This window comes from Trichosurus vulpecula, chromosome 7, assembly GCF_011100635.1.
Source record: "Trichosurus vulpecula isolate mTriVul1 chromosome 7, mTriVul1.pri, whole genome shotgun sequence".
Lineage (NCBI taxonomy): Eukaryota > Metazoa > Chordata > Mammalia > Diprotodontia > Phalangeridae > Trichosurus > Trichosurus vulpecula.
The window spans coordinates 72,097,698-72,115,819 of record NC_050579.1 but is presented as its reverse complement, the minus strand read 5'-3'; the positions used below and the strand labels follow the sequence as shown (position 1 = coordinate 72,115,819).

Below are 18,122 nucleotides of genomic sequence, written 5' to 3'. Positions count from 1 at the left end.
TTGTACTGTTTGCTGATTTCCTTAATAAACAAATATTCACAATGAAAATTTAACAATAAGTTTTTAGAGCTGGTTCCAGCACACCCTTGTCTATAGTTATCTTGAAGTGTTCAAAATTTTCTTACACACATTTTTCTCACAAAATTTGGTGCCTAATATGTGTTTGTAGGAATGAATAGAGTGCCATAGAGCAATTTTAGGAAGGAAGGTGTCATAAAGTCAGTAACCAGATTTGTATGTCAGTTTAATCTAGATGTTTACTAGACCTCTGATTTAGTGAATGAAGCCTGTTCCTTTACGTGTTCCATCACACATTATGTCTCATACCCTTGTTTTCTATTCAGATGCATTCATTCTTAAATCGATATTCTGGTGGTAGTTTATGCAGTTTAAATTAAATGGTAACATGTTGCAGAGAGCTCTAGAAACTTGGCATTTATCTTTTATTGTCCTGATCAAATAATGAGCAGAAACAACTTACTTGTGACACTAGCTTTAAAACAATGTTGGACTAGGGTCTAACTAATCTGACCTTTTTGTAGAGTGGCGAAGCCCACGGAACCCTTCTCTGAATAAGGTTTTTAAATACATAAAATAAAGTAGGGTACCAGTGATATTGAAATACAGTTATTAAAACATTTACAAAACAAAGTTCATGAAACCCAGGTTAGGAACGATTTTATTGGTTCATTTATAGAAACTAGATTTTATTGTTGGTTTCAAGTGCTCACTTGTGAGAAAGAGACTTTTTTTTGAAGGGAATTAAAATAGGTGATCATGTGCTTTATAGCAGTTTTATAGCTACTAATAAAAACATAAACCATATTTTTTTTTGTGCAGCCAATGAACGTTTTCAAGAATATTCCAGTCCTGAGAAAGCTGGAGGTAAACACTTAGTGGTCATGGCTGATCATAGGAAACCTTGTAAATAACTTTATTGCTTTTGCAGTGAGTTGGCCAAAGTTTGCTCTGTGGCTGCTATTTTTTTTTTTTGCCTAGTATAACACAGCCCCCAGCAAGAGAATGATGCTTTATCTCATGTTTGTGCTTTGGTCTACTTCACCTTCTCCCATGATAAGGCAAATATTGCTTGTTAAAGGGAGTAAATAGACCTTGTTCTTTCTTACAAAGAACAAATAGATTTTATGTATAGGCAGCATTTTAGGTTTCTTTTGCTCAAAAAATTTGACACAGTTTAAAAATAAACAAAATACTTTAAATGACTTTATAGTTATATTTTCAGCATGACAAACAGTTTTTATAAAAGAGATCGTATAAGATATACTTGACTTAAAATTAGCTTTCAAGCTTGATTTTTGCAATTTTGGCTTTCCTTTTAATTGCATCCCTTGCTATTAATGAGGCAAAAGATTTCATAAACTTTCGTTTTGGTTGTTGAATGTTTAAATAATATGCAGCCTTCAGAACTTCAAAGCTGTCCTAAATGCCAAGCAGCATGCTCTTGTGCAAGGCACCAATCAAGTTACCCTTGGACAATCTCAACTATTTGTTGTATTTAGTGGGTGTGTGTTAGTTTTTAACTAAGTCGATATAGTCTGTTTTTCAGAGGAAGTCATTAGCTGTGGAACACCATTTCTCCTTTTTTTTATACCCTCTTTTGTTTTTGAGTTGGAAAATATCTCTTGTAGATATTCTTGTCTTAATTTGTGTTGGCCCCTTTCCCCCAAGTAGAATGTAAACTTCTTGAATACAGTCACTCTTTTTGTTTTGTTGTTTTATTTTGTCTTTGTAGCTCCAGCATCTGCCACAGTGCCTTGAACGTAGGAGGCATTTAATGCATGTTTATTTCAACTTATTGTGCTTTGAAGTATAAATATGCCATATCCCACGTTTGCTTTAATTTTCGTAATAGTGATAAAAGCTTAGCTGTGACAGTGGGCGGGCAGTAATGAACACCCTGCTATCCACTATTTCTCTACCGTGTTCAACGTACCACTGACTAATAATTGTCGTGGATGAATCACTTCATCCAATCAATACTTGACCTATTTGAAGAAGCAGCTCCTTGTGTACAATCTTTTTATGTTTCTTTTCTTCACCTAGTATGCCTGGTGTAGGGTTTTGTACTCTTTTGGGATACAAATGAATAGCAGATCTACCGTATCACTTACTTTAGTTGTAGTACATTGTTTTCTTATTTCTTTAGCGTCTCTGTTACTGCTGCTGTTGTTATTATATTCCTTCAGAAAATTTATCTCTTTTCCCTCCTGTCACCTTTGTTTTTCTGCATTTGGCATATTTCTCGATGTTTCGAGGTGATAGGGAGGGCAATACAATACATAGACAGATAGTCAGTAAAGGATAATTTGAGACTGAAGAGAACATTAGCAACTTGCGGGGGATACATTTTGATTTTTTAAAATTTTAACATGGTTTCTGTGAGTGGGTTTCACTATTTAAATTATATGTTCAAACGAGTTTGGATTAATGCTTTGACTTTATGGAATCAAAATAGATTTATGGGATTTGTCCTACCTTTTAATTGGTAATTAATAATAGTCTTCATTTTAGGTATAAATATAGCAACCTTTTGTTTGGTTTATGTGAATATCATACAAAGTTGTATATTTAGTATTTTTTTTGAGTCTTCATTTCTCCTCCCCACTCCACCCCACCCCAATAGTTTCTTGGTAGATAATTTAAAAAGACTAGTATTAGTCACTGAATGGTAGATAGAAAATAAGATTAGACTTGGTAATCTGTCCGCCATATATAATATGATACTTTGAAGAGAAAAAATAGGTTAGGTTTCAATTTTCTGTCTAAACCTTTTCTATATTTTCTATTGTCCCCTCCTGGGTAACAGTCCCTCCCTGAATCTCTTTTTATTTATGTCTGGTGCACATACTGTACTTAAAAAAGTTATTTTATATTGGTTTTTAGCTTCCCTTCTTGATCATAAGCTTCGTGAGGGTAGGGACTATGTTATGTTTATCTTTGTATCTCATCTACTGCCCTGAACACATGAAGCAGTAAGTGGTGTTTGTTTTGTTTTCTATATACAAGGTACAGGTGAAACTGACTGATTTTGAAAGGGATTAGGAGTAGAAAGAGGGTTTACAGACTTTGTTTCATTGATTGTGTTTCTCTGACTTTTAAATTAGAAATATTTTGGAAAAAAGTATTCACATAGAAATACCTCCTGCCTAGTATAGATCCCTATAATTTAATCATTTTTCATGGTAAGATGTTCATTATGATGATAACTGGTGGTGTGCTATGGAAAGTGTGAATAAGTAGATCCACAAAGCAGGCATGTAATCTGAATGTCCCACGAATGAATATTATTTAGAATTATCCTTGTTCGAAAGCTAGTGATCTTTGCAAATTTGAGAGGAATTTAAGGTTTGGCTTTGAGTCATATATGTTCTGTTTATGTTTGGATATTGTGATTATATAGTTATACTAACATGTTTTTTCCTCTATCTAGTCATACAGTTTATCAAGAAAGAAAATAGTGCACTACACCAGTTTTGATCAACGAAAGAGAGCGAATGCTGCATTTTTAATAGGTTCTTATGCGGTAAGTAGATCTTTAAAAAATCATGATAATCATACTAATGCATTTGTGCATAATACTTATCTTTCTGATGAATAAAACAAGGCCTGCTCTTAAACTCTTGGGCAGTGAGCATGATGTGTGAAATGTAATACTATGAGGTGTTTTGCAGTAAGTTTGGAAACTAGCATAGATCATAGCAAGGTGACGGAGACTCTCTGGACTTTATTCTAGAAGACAGTGAGATCACACTGGGAAAATTGCTTGCGGTTTGGGTTCCACTGAGATAATGGTGTCTTAGAAAAAGAAGTAGGAGAGAGCTGGAGTAGTCTGTTCAAGTAGTCTTTTGGTATTTTTGAGGATTGGCAGCCATAATTGTATTCTTTTTCTGATGACTTTCTTTTTTAAAATTTATTTTTAAAAATTAATTAATTTATTTTTAGTTTTCAACATTCACTTCCACAAGATTTTGAGTTCTAGATTTTCTCCCCGTCTTTTCCCTCCCCTAACCCAAGCCTTGTGTGCATTTTGATTACCCCTTCCCCCAATCTGCCCTCCCTTCTATCATCCTGCCTTCTCTTATCCCCTTCCCTTCTTTTTCCTGTAGGGCAAGATAGATTTCTATATCCTGTTGCCTGTATATCTTATTTCCCAATTGCTTGTAAAAACCATTTTTAACATTCGTTTTTAAAACTTGAGTTTCACATTATCTCCTGTCCTCCCACCCCAACCACCCTCATTGAAAAGGCAAGCAGTTCCATTCCATATATGTTATACATGTGTAGTCTTGCAAAACATTTCCATAATAGTCACATTGTGAAAGACTTACTATATTTTCCTTCATCTTATCCCACCCCCCCATTTATTCTATTCTCTCCTTTGATTCTGTCCCTCCTCAAAAGTGTTTGCTTCTGATTATCCCCTCTCCCCATTTGTTCTCCCTTCTGTCATCCCTCCTTATCCCCTTCCCCCCTACTTTCCTTTAGGGTAAGATAGAGTCCCATACCCAATTGAGTGTGTATGTTATTTCCTCCTTAAGCCAAATCCAGTGAGAGTAAGGTTCACTCATTCCCTCTCACATCCCCCCTCTTCCTTTCCACTGTAAAAGCTTTTTCTTGCCTCTTTTATGTGAGATAATTTATCCCATTCCATCTCTCTCTTTCTCCTTCTCCCAATACATTCCTCTCTCTCACCCCTTAATTTTATTTTTTAGATATCATCCCTTCATGGTCAACTCACCCTGTTCCCTCTGTCTATATATATATTTCCTCCAACTGTCCTAACACAGATAAAGGTCTCATGAGTTACAAATATTGTCTTTCCATGTAGAAATGTAAACAGTTCAACTTTAATGAGTCCCTTATGATTTCTCTTTCCTGTTTACCTTTTCATGTTTCTCTTGAGTCTAGTATTTGAAAGTCACATTTTTTTATTCAGTTGATGTCTTTTCATCAAGAATGCTTGAAAGTCTTCTTTTTCATTGAATATCCATTTTTTCCCCTGCAGGATTCTACTCAGTTTTGCTGGGTAGGTGATTCTTGGTTTTAATCCTAGCTCCTTTGACCTCTGGAATCTCATATTGCAAGCTCTCTGATCCCTTAATGTAGAAGCTACTAAATCTTGTGTTATACTGATTGTGTTTCCACAATACTTAAATTGTTTCATTCTGGCTGTTTGTAGTATTTTCTCCTTGACCTGGGAACTCTGGAATTTGGCTACAACGTTCCTAGGAGTTTTCCTTTTGGGATCTCTTTCAGGAGGTGATCAATGGATTCTTCCAATTTCTATTTTACCCTGTGGTTCTAGAATATCAGGGCAGTTTTTCTTGATAATTTCTTGAAAGATGATGTCTAGGCTCTTCTTTTGGATCATGGCTTTCAGGTAGTCCAATAATTTTTGAATTATCTCTCCTGGATATTATTTTCCAGGTCAGTGGCTTTTCCAGTGAGATATTTCACATTGTCTTCTATTTTTTCGTTCTTTCGGCTTTGTTTTAGAATTTCTTGATTTATCATAGAGTCATTAGCTTCCATTTGTTCTATTCTAATTTTTAAGGAATAATTTTCTTCAGTAAGCCTTTGATCTTCTTTTCCATTTGGCCCATTCTGCTTGTTATGGCATTCTTCTCTTCATTGACTTTTTGGACCTCTTTTGCCATTTGGGTAACTCTGTTTTTGAGGTGTTATTTTCTTCAGCATTTTTTTGTGTATCCTTTAGCAAGATGTTGACTTCTTTTTCATGATTTTCTTGTATTGTTCTCATTTCTCTTCCCAATTTTTCCTCTATTTCTCTTACTTGATTTTCCAAATCCTTTTTGAGCTCTTCCATGGCTTGTGACCAATTCATATTTTTCTTGGAGGCTTTGGATGTAGTTTGATTTTGTTGTCTTCTTCTGGTTGTATGTTTTGATCTTCCTTGTCACCAAAGTAAGATTCTATAGTCTATTTTTTTGTACTGTTTACTCATTTTCTCAGCCAGTTACTTGACTTTTAAACAAGGTAGGACTCTGCTTTCAGCATGGAGGGTATACTGTAACAAGCTCCAGGGATTTTGTGCAGCTGTTTTCAGAGATATTTTTAGGAACCTATAACTTTTCAGTTCTTCTAAGGTGGTATGATCAAAGGAGAGGTGTTACTGTTTTCCTGGCTTGTGCTCTGGTGTGTGAGTGACCACAAGCACTCTTTTCTGCTTTGGAACTGTGAGGAGGATTTCCTCTCTACCACCACCACAAGCTCCTCCATGCCAGAGTTCCTTCTTGCCCCAGGGCTGCGACCGATATCCAGGAATGGGAAAAGCAAGAGAATCCTGCTTCAGTGCCAGCAAAGGGATCCCTGCAATCCCCCTTTGATCAGCTAGTTGATCCCCCCACCATCTATGGGCCAAGAGTTACAGAGCAACTGCTGCCTCTGCTACTGTTGGGCTGGGGCTGGAGCCGGACCACGTTCCTCTCTCAGACTGGAGCAACACACCTTTCCTACTGACCTGCTACGTTGTCTTTGGCGTTTGTGGGTTGAGAAGTCTGGCTGTCATAGCTGATTCAGTCCCCTGAGGCCTGCTCTAGGTTTCCTAGGGGGCCCAGTCCGTGTGGGTGCCCATGCTGTACTGTGCTCCTCTCCCGGCCTGGCACAACAGACCCTTCCTGTTGACCCTCCAGGTTGTCTTGGGCTGGAAGTTTGTTTCACTCTGTCTTTTTGTGGGTTCTGCTTTTCTAGAATTTGTTTAGTCATTTTTTACAGGTATTTAGAGGGGTTTGAGGGAGAGCTCAAGTGAGTCCCTGCGTTTACTCCACTATCTTGTCTCCACCCCTGCCACCCCTGATGACTTTCTTAAGGGTTTATGAGCACTGACACACACAAATCTAGCCTAATCTAGGTAGAATTACCTCTGTGCGTATCTGTGTACACGTGTGTGTGCGCGTGTGTAAGAGAGGGTGGGGGGAGAGAGAGAGGGAGAGAGAGAGAGAGGGAGGGAGAGGAAATTTGGAATTAGTCTTCATTTTTTTAGGTTTTAGCAAATACTTTAGAAAGACCAAAATCGTTTTTCTTGTCTGGTGATTTTGTAGACTTTTTCTACATTCATGACAGCTATTGTAAGGATATATGGCATGTATGTGTGATGTCCGTGTACTGTATATATTGCTTTAAAGCAGGACTTGACAAATTTGCTTTTGATCTAGGAGTGAGCCCTGAAATTTAGGGACACAATGAACTTTTTAGTTCTCAAAGAAAGTGGACCGTGCCAGTGGCTTTCAACCTTAGAATAAGACTCAAATTAGGGTAGCACTTATGGGAGCTTTAAGGATATGTGGAAGAGTTCAAAGACAAATCTCAGCATACTAGACAAAGTTCTTCTGGGATCACATGTGGTACTAAGAGGAGCCCTGGTGGCTAGTGATTATCCCTCTAACTCCTAAGTTTGTGCAACTCAACCTAGGGTAGTGGTGGATAAGATCCCCAGGTCGTTCATTATAGGTGCACTTGGGCACTCCTACACTGGCAGTGTTCAAGGCAGCTGTGTTTGAGGAAGAAAAGAAATGGATCAGAAATCAAAATTCCTAGATTTAAGTCTTGAAACTAGCCTTGTCTTTGTCCTTACCCATGACACTTCATCTCTTGTCTTTGTGTCTTTTTTAATAAAATTAATTTTTTCAATGAACAGAAATCTGTATTTTTCCCTTTCCACTTCCCCCATTAGTAAAAAAGGAAAAAACTAAACCCTCAAGGCAGATATGCACAAACAAGTAAAACAGATTCTTGACTTGACTGTGGCATGTCTACATATCTGTATACACATATATACATGTACACACACATATGTATGGATATCTGTCTCAATGTCCATTCACTCTCTGTCAAGAGATGTGTAGCATGATCTCTGTGCCTTTGTATTGGCTCATTCCTCTTTCCTGGAATGCCTCCCTCTCTTCCTTCAGAATGCACCCTTCTTCATGAAGTCTGTACTTATCCCTTCACTTGCTGGTGCCCTCCCTCTAAAACTACCTTGTATTTAACTATGTTGTTTTTACCTTCTTTATATTGATTCTGTTCATTTGTATAGGGAACTTTTAGTGGAAGAGTACATGTTGGCCTTCCCTGCACTTTAATGGTTCAGAGTGTTTCCTTAGAGTACGTGGAAATTAATTATCTTGCCCAGAGTCATACAGCCTGAGTGTGTAAGAGGTGGAGCTTGAACATGGGTTCAAGGTTCTTGGTTCTGAGGCTGGCTCTTTATCTATTAGGTGACACTACCTTTCCTTGGTGAGGATTTTATGATAGAATGGTTAGGGGGTCATGGTGACATAGAGCCACCTTTTGTCAAGCCTTGGTTTAATGGCAGTAGGAAAAGTGCTACTCTGTCAAACCATCATCCTTAGGTCATTAGTTCACACTTTTCTTCAGACTGGGGGCCCACTATTGGTATGAGACCTTTTTAGGGAGCAATTTTGAGTAGTCCAGGGGTGGGGAACCTGCAACCTCGAGGCTACATGTGGCCCTCTAGGTCTTCATTTCCAGTTCACCCTTCCCTGGTCTTTTTCTATGTCTTTTGTGGCTGTATGAAGTTTTCTTCATCAAAACAGACAACATAAGGACTGGACTGGGAGACAGGCCTCGTATGCCAGCTCAACCACTAATTAGCTGTGTAACCCTAGGCACATCTTTTCAACTTTTCTGGGCCTTAGTTTCCTCATCTGTAAGATGAGAATAGAGTAGATAGAAGTCTCCACTTTTATGACAGTTTTCTGGTTTTAGCATTTCATTAGCCTGTTTTTTCCCCCCATGAAAACCAGAGGCAAATCTGGCTGTTGTCATGATGAGTTAGTGAGATGGTGGGAGGTCGAGTTAATCTAGATGAAGCACAATGCTTGCTTTTGATTTTACATTTGTAATTACTGCTCATTTGAATTTGGATAATTGAGACCTTGCTTACTTATATGATAGAAAGCCTGTCATAATGTCAGGTTTGAGCCACACAAACGATCTGCTCTTTTCTCTTGGGTTTGGTGATGATTTGTGGTTAGGATGTTGTTCTTAGTCTCCTATTCAAGACTTTATCTTGCCTTAGTCTAGTTTTTAGAGATATCTTTTTTTGGGAAGGGAGGGGAAAGTGTCTCAACTTGGAGACTCTTCCCCTGAGTCTAATGTAAGCTACTGATAGAATGTAAAGTTCTTATAAATGGGAGTTATTTCACGTTTTTATCTTTGTTATCTTTACTTCCTTGCACAGGCTTGTCACCTAGTAGGTGCTTAATAAACGATTGTTGGTTAATTGGTCAAGTTAGTGTCTGGTTTCCAAAGGTTGGTGAGGCTGACATCAAGAGCCATTCATCTACCTTTTCCCTAATCTATCCTTCCCACAGCTGTTCACTTTGACATAGTCCAATGGAGTAAGTTTTCTGCCACGTTTCAGAGAACCCTTGATTTCCATGAGACGTTTCTAGGAATCCCTTAATAGACAGTATGGTAGGTACATTTAAATTTGCCTATTTTACTACCAGAATCCTTAGACCTTGCTGCAATAATACAGTAGGGGTTGGGGCTTCTTCAAATATGGAAAGGTTCTAATTCCTTAAGAGACTCACAAAACCTTCTGGTCTGATGAAAGAAGCCTAGCATGATGTCCTATTTGTATATTATTTACATATGTTTGAAAAACTGTGTATAAAGTGATTCTTTAATGAATCTCCAGCTGACTCATTTAAAAATTGCTATCACTTTTTTACATCAGATTAATTTCTAAATATATTCCTATCCTTTTCCCTCTCCATATAACCATCCCTTGTAACAAAGAATAAAAAAGTTGGCAAGTATTTATTTATTTCCAATTTTAAAAACATTTTTATTTAAAATTTTGGGCTCCAAATTCTGTCCCTCTCTCCCCTTCCCCTACCCAGATACAGTAAGCAATCAGAGGTTATACATGTGCAATTATGTAAAACATTTCCATATTATTGACAAGTATTTATTAAATGCTTACTACATACCAGGTACCGTATTAAGTGTTGGGGATATAGTGAAAGGTGAAAAGACATCCTTACCCTCAAGAAGGTTATATTCTAATGGGGGAGACGACAGGCAAACAAGGTAGCTCTGAGATAGAGAATAGATGGGAGGTGTGAGCAGTTGGAAGTTGGGGAGTGCCCGAGGAAATATGCCAGCTCGGGTAAATGGTTGGGATATTATCTGCCTGACTCACTTCAGAGGGTCGATGTTAGGACTGACTGAAATAAATAAATGACTTTGAAGACTCTAAAGTAAGTATACAAATATCACAAGTGTAATAATAGATGAAGAGTCACATAACAGAGATCAGATATATGAGGACTGTCTTCTACGCAAATAGAATTGCTGTTCAGCTGTATTCAACATAAAACACATGTTTTTGAAAGTATAAAGCTTAAGCTTCACTAAAGCAGATTTATTTGCCAGTAAGGACCTAGAGAGATCCAGGTTTGAACCTTGACCATTCCATAGTTTGCCACTTTGATGAAGTCAAAAATCTCTTCTTTTGATGTGATTCATGACCTCCATGTGCATCTCTTCTCCTCTCTCTAAGTTTTTTCCTAGACTTTATTCTTTTGAACCTTTTTATCAGTTACTTGGATGAAAAAAATAGAAGACATGCATATCAAATTTCTGGATAACAGAAAACTTGGAGGGATAGCTAAATACATTGACCGACGGAATCAGGATGCAAAGCGATATCAGCGGGCTAGAATGTTGAGCTAAATTTAACTTGAACTGGGATAGTTAACATACAAAATCAGCATGAAGGGCACAGCATTCCCATGTAAAAAAGGCTAGACCTTTCTCATTTGTTAATTGAAGTGGCTGGATTAGACAGGCTGGGCTGTCCTTGAGTTCTTAATCTTGTTCTCCTTTGATTACTGTCTTCAAGTACTGGAGTGGCAGTCACATGGACAAAGAATTAGGTTTAGGATCATGATATCATACATGGATTTAGGGCTAGAAGGTACCTCAGAAGTCATAAAATCCACCCTCCCTCCTCATTTTACAGAGGAAGAAACTGAGATGTAGGGAGGTTAAGTGAATTGCCCAGGATTTCATTGATAACAAGTGGCTCCCTGGGGCAGTGAAGCTAGCTCTCTTGACATCAAATCCAGTGATATTTCTTACTTTTTAGTTTCAAAAGTGTTAGATAGAGGATCAAGGCGGGGGAAGGGGAGTTGTAATGGAGACAAATTTAGGATTGGGGTAAAGAAAAACTTCCTGACACTTAGAGCGATGTGAAAGTGTAACAGGATGACACAGGAACTAGTGGAATATCTCTCTCTGGTTGTCTTCAAGAAAAGGGTGGATGACCACTTATTTATTGTTGTAAGGGAGACTTCCTCCCCCCCCCCACCCCAAGTGTATGTGTGAAATTTTGTGATTATGTGACAGCTATCCAGAAAATAATAATAATAATAGAAAGAGCTCTTGTTTTTATAGTGATTTTAAGGTATTATTTAAGTGTATTATTATTTCCACTTTACAGAAGGGGGAATCAAGGCCTAGAAAGATTGAGTGACTTGTTCAAGGTCGCACAGCTGTCAGTTGTAGGAACCAGGACTCACATCTGCATCTTTTCCTATTATATCCAACTTCCTCAGAATTAACTTCTTATGTAGAAAAGGAAACTGAGACTTCCTGGTGGGACATGACTCTCTCAGGGTCACAAAGCTGGAAGTGACAACCCTAGGTCACCTGTTAGCAGAGATTTTGTGTAGGAGATTTATCTTCTGATATGAGTTGAACTAGGTGCCCTCTGCAGTCCCTTCCAACTCTTAAGATTCTATGGGTTTTAATTGACTGCAGACTGAATGTACTTATGATTGGGGAGGGGGCAAAAAAATCCATAGTACAGTTTCAGGCCGAACTGATTGAAAGTCCATTGTCCAGAACAAGTGATGTGATAGTCCCTTCACATATGCATTGGTCATGGTACAGGGGTGGTACCATTCTGGGTGCCTCATTTTAGAAGGATACTAACAGACTGAAAACATATGCATAAGAATGTATCAGGATAAGGAGGAGAATGGGTGCCGTGCCACATGATTATCAGATGGAAAAATTGAGGATGTTTAGCAGAGAGAAAAGAAAACTTATTGGGGGGCGGGGGGCAGGCACAATAATTATCTTCAGCTATTTAGAAGAAGGCCCAATGGGGCTCATCACAAAGAAGAGTCTTGGATCCAGATGGCCAACCAAAGGGCCCACTAAAGGGCCCATGAGGTGGAAGTTGTAGGGAGGAAGTTTTCAGTTCACCTATTCAGTTCACCCAAGCATTAGAACTATCTGAAAACTGTAAATACTGCTGCAGTTAGTAGTGAGCTACTTGTCATCGAACCTATTCAGGCAGAGGTTGGATATTCTATCATCAGTGTGGTAGAGGAGAAGAATCATTATCAGTCGGAGGGTTGATTTGGATCGTCTCTGAGTTGCCTGTATTTCAAGAAATCTATAATTCTTTCAACCAAAGAAACATGTACATTGTTGAAAGGTGAGACAAGAAAACCGAATGAGGTATCGAGAGCACTGTTGGTTTAAAGGGAATTTAATCTCTGGTCTTTTGTACTTAAATCATAAAAACTACTGCTGATGTCATCCAGTGGCATTTTTTATTCCTCTTCATTGGTAGTTTGTTAAGTCTAGGAGATTGTATCTTTTCGATTCTTTGGTTGAGAGGGAGGGAAGAAGAAACGAGGGAAGGAGAGAGAAAAGAGAGAGACAGAGAGCAAGAGAGATTGAGTTAAGGGGGATAGCAAAGGGAAAATGATTTCTCCCCCATTTTCTATTAAAAAAGATTATTTGGTAACTAAAAATGCTTTTGCAGGATTTGTATTTACCACTTTGTCGTTTTTAAATAGGTCAGGCTGGTTTTTCATTCTCTAGGTTCCTGTTTGGCAGCTCCAAGAGAGGTCAGGCCCTCACCTATTGTCGTAGAGCTGAAGGCTTTCTTTTTCCTGTCCCAGAACCCTCTGCTCTTTTTACCAAGCTATTGGGGAGGCTCAGGTTGGGGTCTTGGTTCCTACACATACTAGCTGTGTGGTCCTGGGCAAATGCCTTTTCCTCTCAGAGCCTGTTTTTTTACTTTAATTGTAAAAATGAGGATAATAGTACTTATTTACCTACCTCAAAGGGTTTGCTGTGAGCAAAGGGCTTTGTTAAACCTTAAATCTCTATAAAAATGTGAGCTGCTGCGACTAGGCTTTTTCCCCTTAGGCTTGCTTAAGTACTTTAGTTTGTCACTCATAGAGAACAGATCAGATTTTCAGCTCAGCAGTCTCTACTAGCTGGCTATCTTTTTTCTTGACTAATAAAGAACATGAGCTATTTATTTTTCAGTTATTGTTATTATGTCTTTAAAACACATCATCCAAACTTTGTTTTGTCATATCACCTGCTGCCCTTCCCTATACTTAATAAAAGCCTATTGAATTGAATTGGGTATATCGATGCTTATATAATCATATACTACATATGCCTGCTCAAACTCCCTTATAAATAGGAAATACATTATTGGAGTCATTCAGCATGCATAAATATTGCTGGTGGAGAATCATGGCTTCTGGAGTAAAAGGTCATTTTCACAACTGTGTTGTACTGTGGAAGAACATTTATTTGGAGCTTCATTGATAGGACTAGAATAATTTGTCATATTTGTTAATAATCTTTTATATAGCTTAGCATGTGACATCCTTCCCCAAAATGTCACCATAAATCATGCCTATATTCTTCATCGTCAAAATAATCTCTCGCATAGATCTCTGCAGTGTCAAAAACCTTGAACAAAAAAAAATGTGTTTGAGTTAGTCACAAAGATGCATTGAGATTGTATAGGTAAATAGCTAGGGCTGTTATTTTAGAAGAAGCATAATTTGTGCTTCTACATAAAGAGCTCCACTCCATGCCTCTCTTCAATTTTAAAACTTAAAAAGACCAGAATTTTGTAAGTATGGATGCTACTTCCACTGATGTACATCATAACCTCTCTCCATATGCCTTAGCATAGATGATATTCTTGAGTTGACTGACCAAAGCAAATTGCCACTTTGTGGCTGAGCCTCCAAGTTTAACTGGAGTGTCCTTGAGACATATTGTCGGTCCCATAATTGAAGTATTTTCAGCTCTGGAAGGATCTTTTAGAGTTTGTGCCCCACTCACACAATTAAAAGTCACCTTTATGCCCTGATAAAACATTTTATTGGGAAGCCTCATCCTATTTGATCTTGATGTCCACTGATGAGGTTAGAGCTTTGTTTATAATTTCTTATTCTTACCACCACAGACTTGGTCACCAGATGATAGGGATGTTTTTTTGGGGGGGGAGTGACTTAAGGAACTCATAAAGATAATTTGATAATTTGTCAAGGTGTGTGGAGGTTACAATCCCGTATCAAGGAAAGGAGCACCCAGCTTGATGACTTCATGTTTCTTTTTAAGTATTGAAGGAAGATCCTTTTTTCTAAAGTTTTGAGTAAGTTTCTGTGGCCCTTTCCCCGATATAAAAAACTAATGAATAATAATCAGACCTCTTCTCTTCTCTTATTCAGTTCAATAAACAATTAACACTTTCTATAATGTACCACAAGCACTTTTTGAATCTTTAAACAGAGGTGGAGCCTGCTTTGTTTCTTAATGAAGTGCCTTGGAACAAAGTATTTCATAAGCCACTTTGTGCTTCCAGACGAGTATGAGTACCAGTAATATAGTACAGGCTTTCTTTGTGAGAGCTGACAGGCTGTTTTGCCAAGGCCTCTGAATGCAGGTCTCTTGATTGCTGAAGTATAGCGCGCTGTAGCTACTGGGCCTCTCCTGGCTAGGTGGCTGCTAATGATGAATTCCTAAGAACTTTTTTTTCTAAAATCTATAGAGTTCTGTGTTATCAAAGACTAATTGGCTCTTAAATTGTTTTACTTTGAAAAATAAAGTGAAAAAAGCATAAGAAAGCCATGAATGTGTTTAGACATTGAATACAAGGGTTCATAAAAAGTAGCCAATGGTATTGCTTTATGCAAGGTGGACTGGAAATCATAGGATTGTATTTTAAGGGCCAGAATGGACCTTAGAGGGAAAGAGTTTAAAATCATTTAGAAGGGAATAGCTTTTTCCTTAAATGGGCTGAGATTAATTCTAGCACAAGTAAGCTTTGCTGTTTGAAGACTCATTTTATAAAGGTCTGCATTTACAAATTGTTGTGAATAGTATAGAATCCTTGATTAATTATGCTGGGAAAAAAACACCAGAAAAGGTTTGGTTGACAGAACCTCCATCTACAAATCTAGTATTCTCTGACATTTTGAGTTGCCACTGTCTTTCAGAAGTTGAGGAATACCTGCTTTGAGTAGCGGTGGTCTTCAGAGAGATATACTGGAATGTCTTCATTCATTCAGTCCAAATCCTTTATCAAGCATATAAATCGGAGTGGGATCACAGACCCAGGGTCTGAAAGAAAGAAAGGGCTTACCAGAAAAGCCAGAGAATGGACAGTTAAGAATTTAAATAGAAACTGAAAAAAAATCCCCATATGATGATTATCATACATTTTCTAGTTCTTTATTTTAACACTAGTGAAGATTGGAAGAGAAATGGTTGGTGGAAAATTTGCAGGCAGATTATTATTATTTTTTTTAAAGCCCAGCACAGCCTCAAAGACATTCATTTAACAAATGGTTGAGTGCTACTATTGCATGCCTTTGGTGCACCCTGGCATGCATTCCTCAAGCACCTTGCTTCTCCTTGTAGTGGGGAGGTCACCTCTTAAGTAGCATCACAGCAGTAGGGGACACACTTTCTGTTCTGTTTGGTTTGTTTACTCTAATACCCACCCCCCTATCTTGGGATGGTTTCCAGTTTGTGAGTGAGAGCCTTATACGCTGTATTTTTGTTTTGAGAATTTGTCTTGACCTCTTAAGTTCTGATATGCTTTTTGTTGCCTTCTAGGGACTTGGGTCTTTGTGGCGGTAAAGAGTATATATTTTATTGAACTCCAGTGAGTGTTGTATGTACAGACTGGTAAAAGTTTTATACACAAATTCTCCTGGGAGCACATCCTTGACATTTTAAGTTTTAACAGAGTTCAAAGGGCCATTCCCTTCACAGTTCATTTTCCATGCAGCGAGGATGAAGAAAGCCTGTACTCAGGTTTTGTATAAACCAGTTTTGGAGTGGGGCAGGGGCAAGAGTAACCTGTATTCAGGCTAAAATGGTTGTTTCTCTTTCAAGGATAAAAACTAAACTAAACTAAATTGCTTTGCATTTGTATATAACCCTTGCTTGATTTTCTTTCCTTACCTATCACCTGTGTGTCATTTGGCCCTTAGCAGAAATATAACTATCCATTCCTCCAGTGCAAGTGAGAATCTGCTTTCCATTGTCTTCCAAAGATATTCAGTATAACTGTGGGGAGAACATCCTGTTTTAATTTTGACTCATTCTTTTTTTGTTGTATTTGAGTTAATGACCAAGATTTACAAAAATTTACATACTCCCACAATTGTATATTTTAATTTTTTCAGTGCTTACCTACACTGAGGAGAAAATGATAATTGTAATGGGAATATGGCATATAAATTTCCTGTCCTGTGGTCAGTATTTTTTCTCCTCCTCTATGCAGTCCACCCTTACTGTATTTTCAGAAGAGAAACTCTGATTAGAAACTGTTGTTGTATAAAGCTTCATTGATAATCAGATATTCTGGGGACTGATATGATAATTCTTTGTGAGCTTCAACTGTAAATGACGACCAATGCAGTGATAGTAGTGGTGGTTTTCTCCTCTCCAGGTCTGCCTGTGCAATTCACCCTTCCTAGTCCTGCATAAGCACTATGTGGTGTATCAGGCCTTTCTGGGTCTTTTTGTGAAGTAAGGCCTTTTCTCCTTTCCTCCAAATCCACACCATACTTTATTTGCACTTGTCTTATTCTGCTTTTATATTTTATGTTGGATTATAGTTATTTGTGGGCATGTTGTAGCTCACCTACTGCCAAGTTCAGTGAGGTAGAGATTACCACATCTCCAGCATGAGCCCAAGATAGTGTTTTACACCCATTAGGTGCTCAATATTAGCGAATGAATATCTGTGAGATTGGATACTGGGTTAAAAAAATCAACCTATCTGCAAAGTTTTCACTAAATAACTCTTCCCGTATTTGCTAGTATTGTAATACGAAGAACTAGAAAATATATAATAATGATGTGGATTTTTTGTTTTCTCTGGGAATTCTCAATTGTCCATAGTATGATATTTTTCAAAGTTTACACTAATAACAGTAATTGAGATATCTAGCATTTATAAAATGTTTTAAGATTTGCAAGATGTTTTATATATGGGATCTCATTTGTTTGTCATAATAGTCCAGTGAAGAAAGTGTTATTATCCTCCTTTTATAATTGAGAAAGCTGAAGCTGAGGTCAAGTGACTTGCTTAGGATCATAACAGCTAGTGTTTGAGGCAGAATTCAAACCCATGTCTTCCTGATTTTAAGTGCAACAACTCTATTCACTGTGCCGCCTAGGTGCCACTAGTGATTTCACTCTAATTTACATGCTTGATAAAGTACTGACACTTTTATGGATTTGTGTGTACAGTATATATGTGTATATGTAACATATGTACATGTAATAAATATATGTATTCACATATATAAATGCCTACAGGTCTGTGTTTATATCTATTTCTCTATTTTTGCATAGATCTAAAAGTGAGGAATTCCTTCTTGCCAATGTAGACTGGCACTTGTTCTGCCACTTAAGAGTCTTAAAAGGGTTGCTAGGAGGTACTGGTGTTGTTTCCAGGGTTCCACAGTCAGTATGTGTTAGAGATAGGGCTTGAACCAAGCTCTCCCTGACTCTGAGGCCACCTTTCTCTACCCTCTCTATTGTTCTGCCTCTTATCTCTTAGCTTTCAAATTAAAAAAATTGATGATCATGTCCTGTTTTGTTACTGATACTTTCTGATGACTTGACACCTCCCCCCGCCCCATGTATCCTTTCTTTTAAATAAATGTAGTGAAAAAATAGTTTAATCTATTGGCCATGTCTGAAAATTTGTGCTGAAAGGCAAGAGGCGTGTTTTACTGACGGGCCTCTCAAGGCATTCT

The 18,122-nt window shown here is 37.8% G+C and overlaps 1 protein-coding gene across 5 annotated transcripts in view; it reads left to right on the top strand.

The window, feature by feature from the left end:
* Nucleotides 1-18,122, top strand: part of CDC14A (cell division cycle 14A) — a 245,106-nt gene that overhangs the window by 45,753 nt on the left and 181,231 nt on the right. For all 5 annotated transcript variants that reach the window (XM_036768493.1, XM_036768495.1, XM_036768494.1 and 2 more), the window contains exon 4: nt 3,452-3,544. In XM_036768493.1, the coding sequence (XP_036624388.1) occupies nt 3,452-3,544 (93 nt within the window). The remainder of the gene's footprint in view (nt 1-3,451; nt 3,545-18,122) is intronic.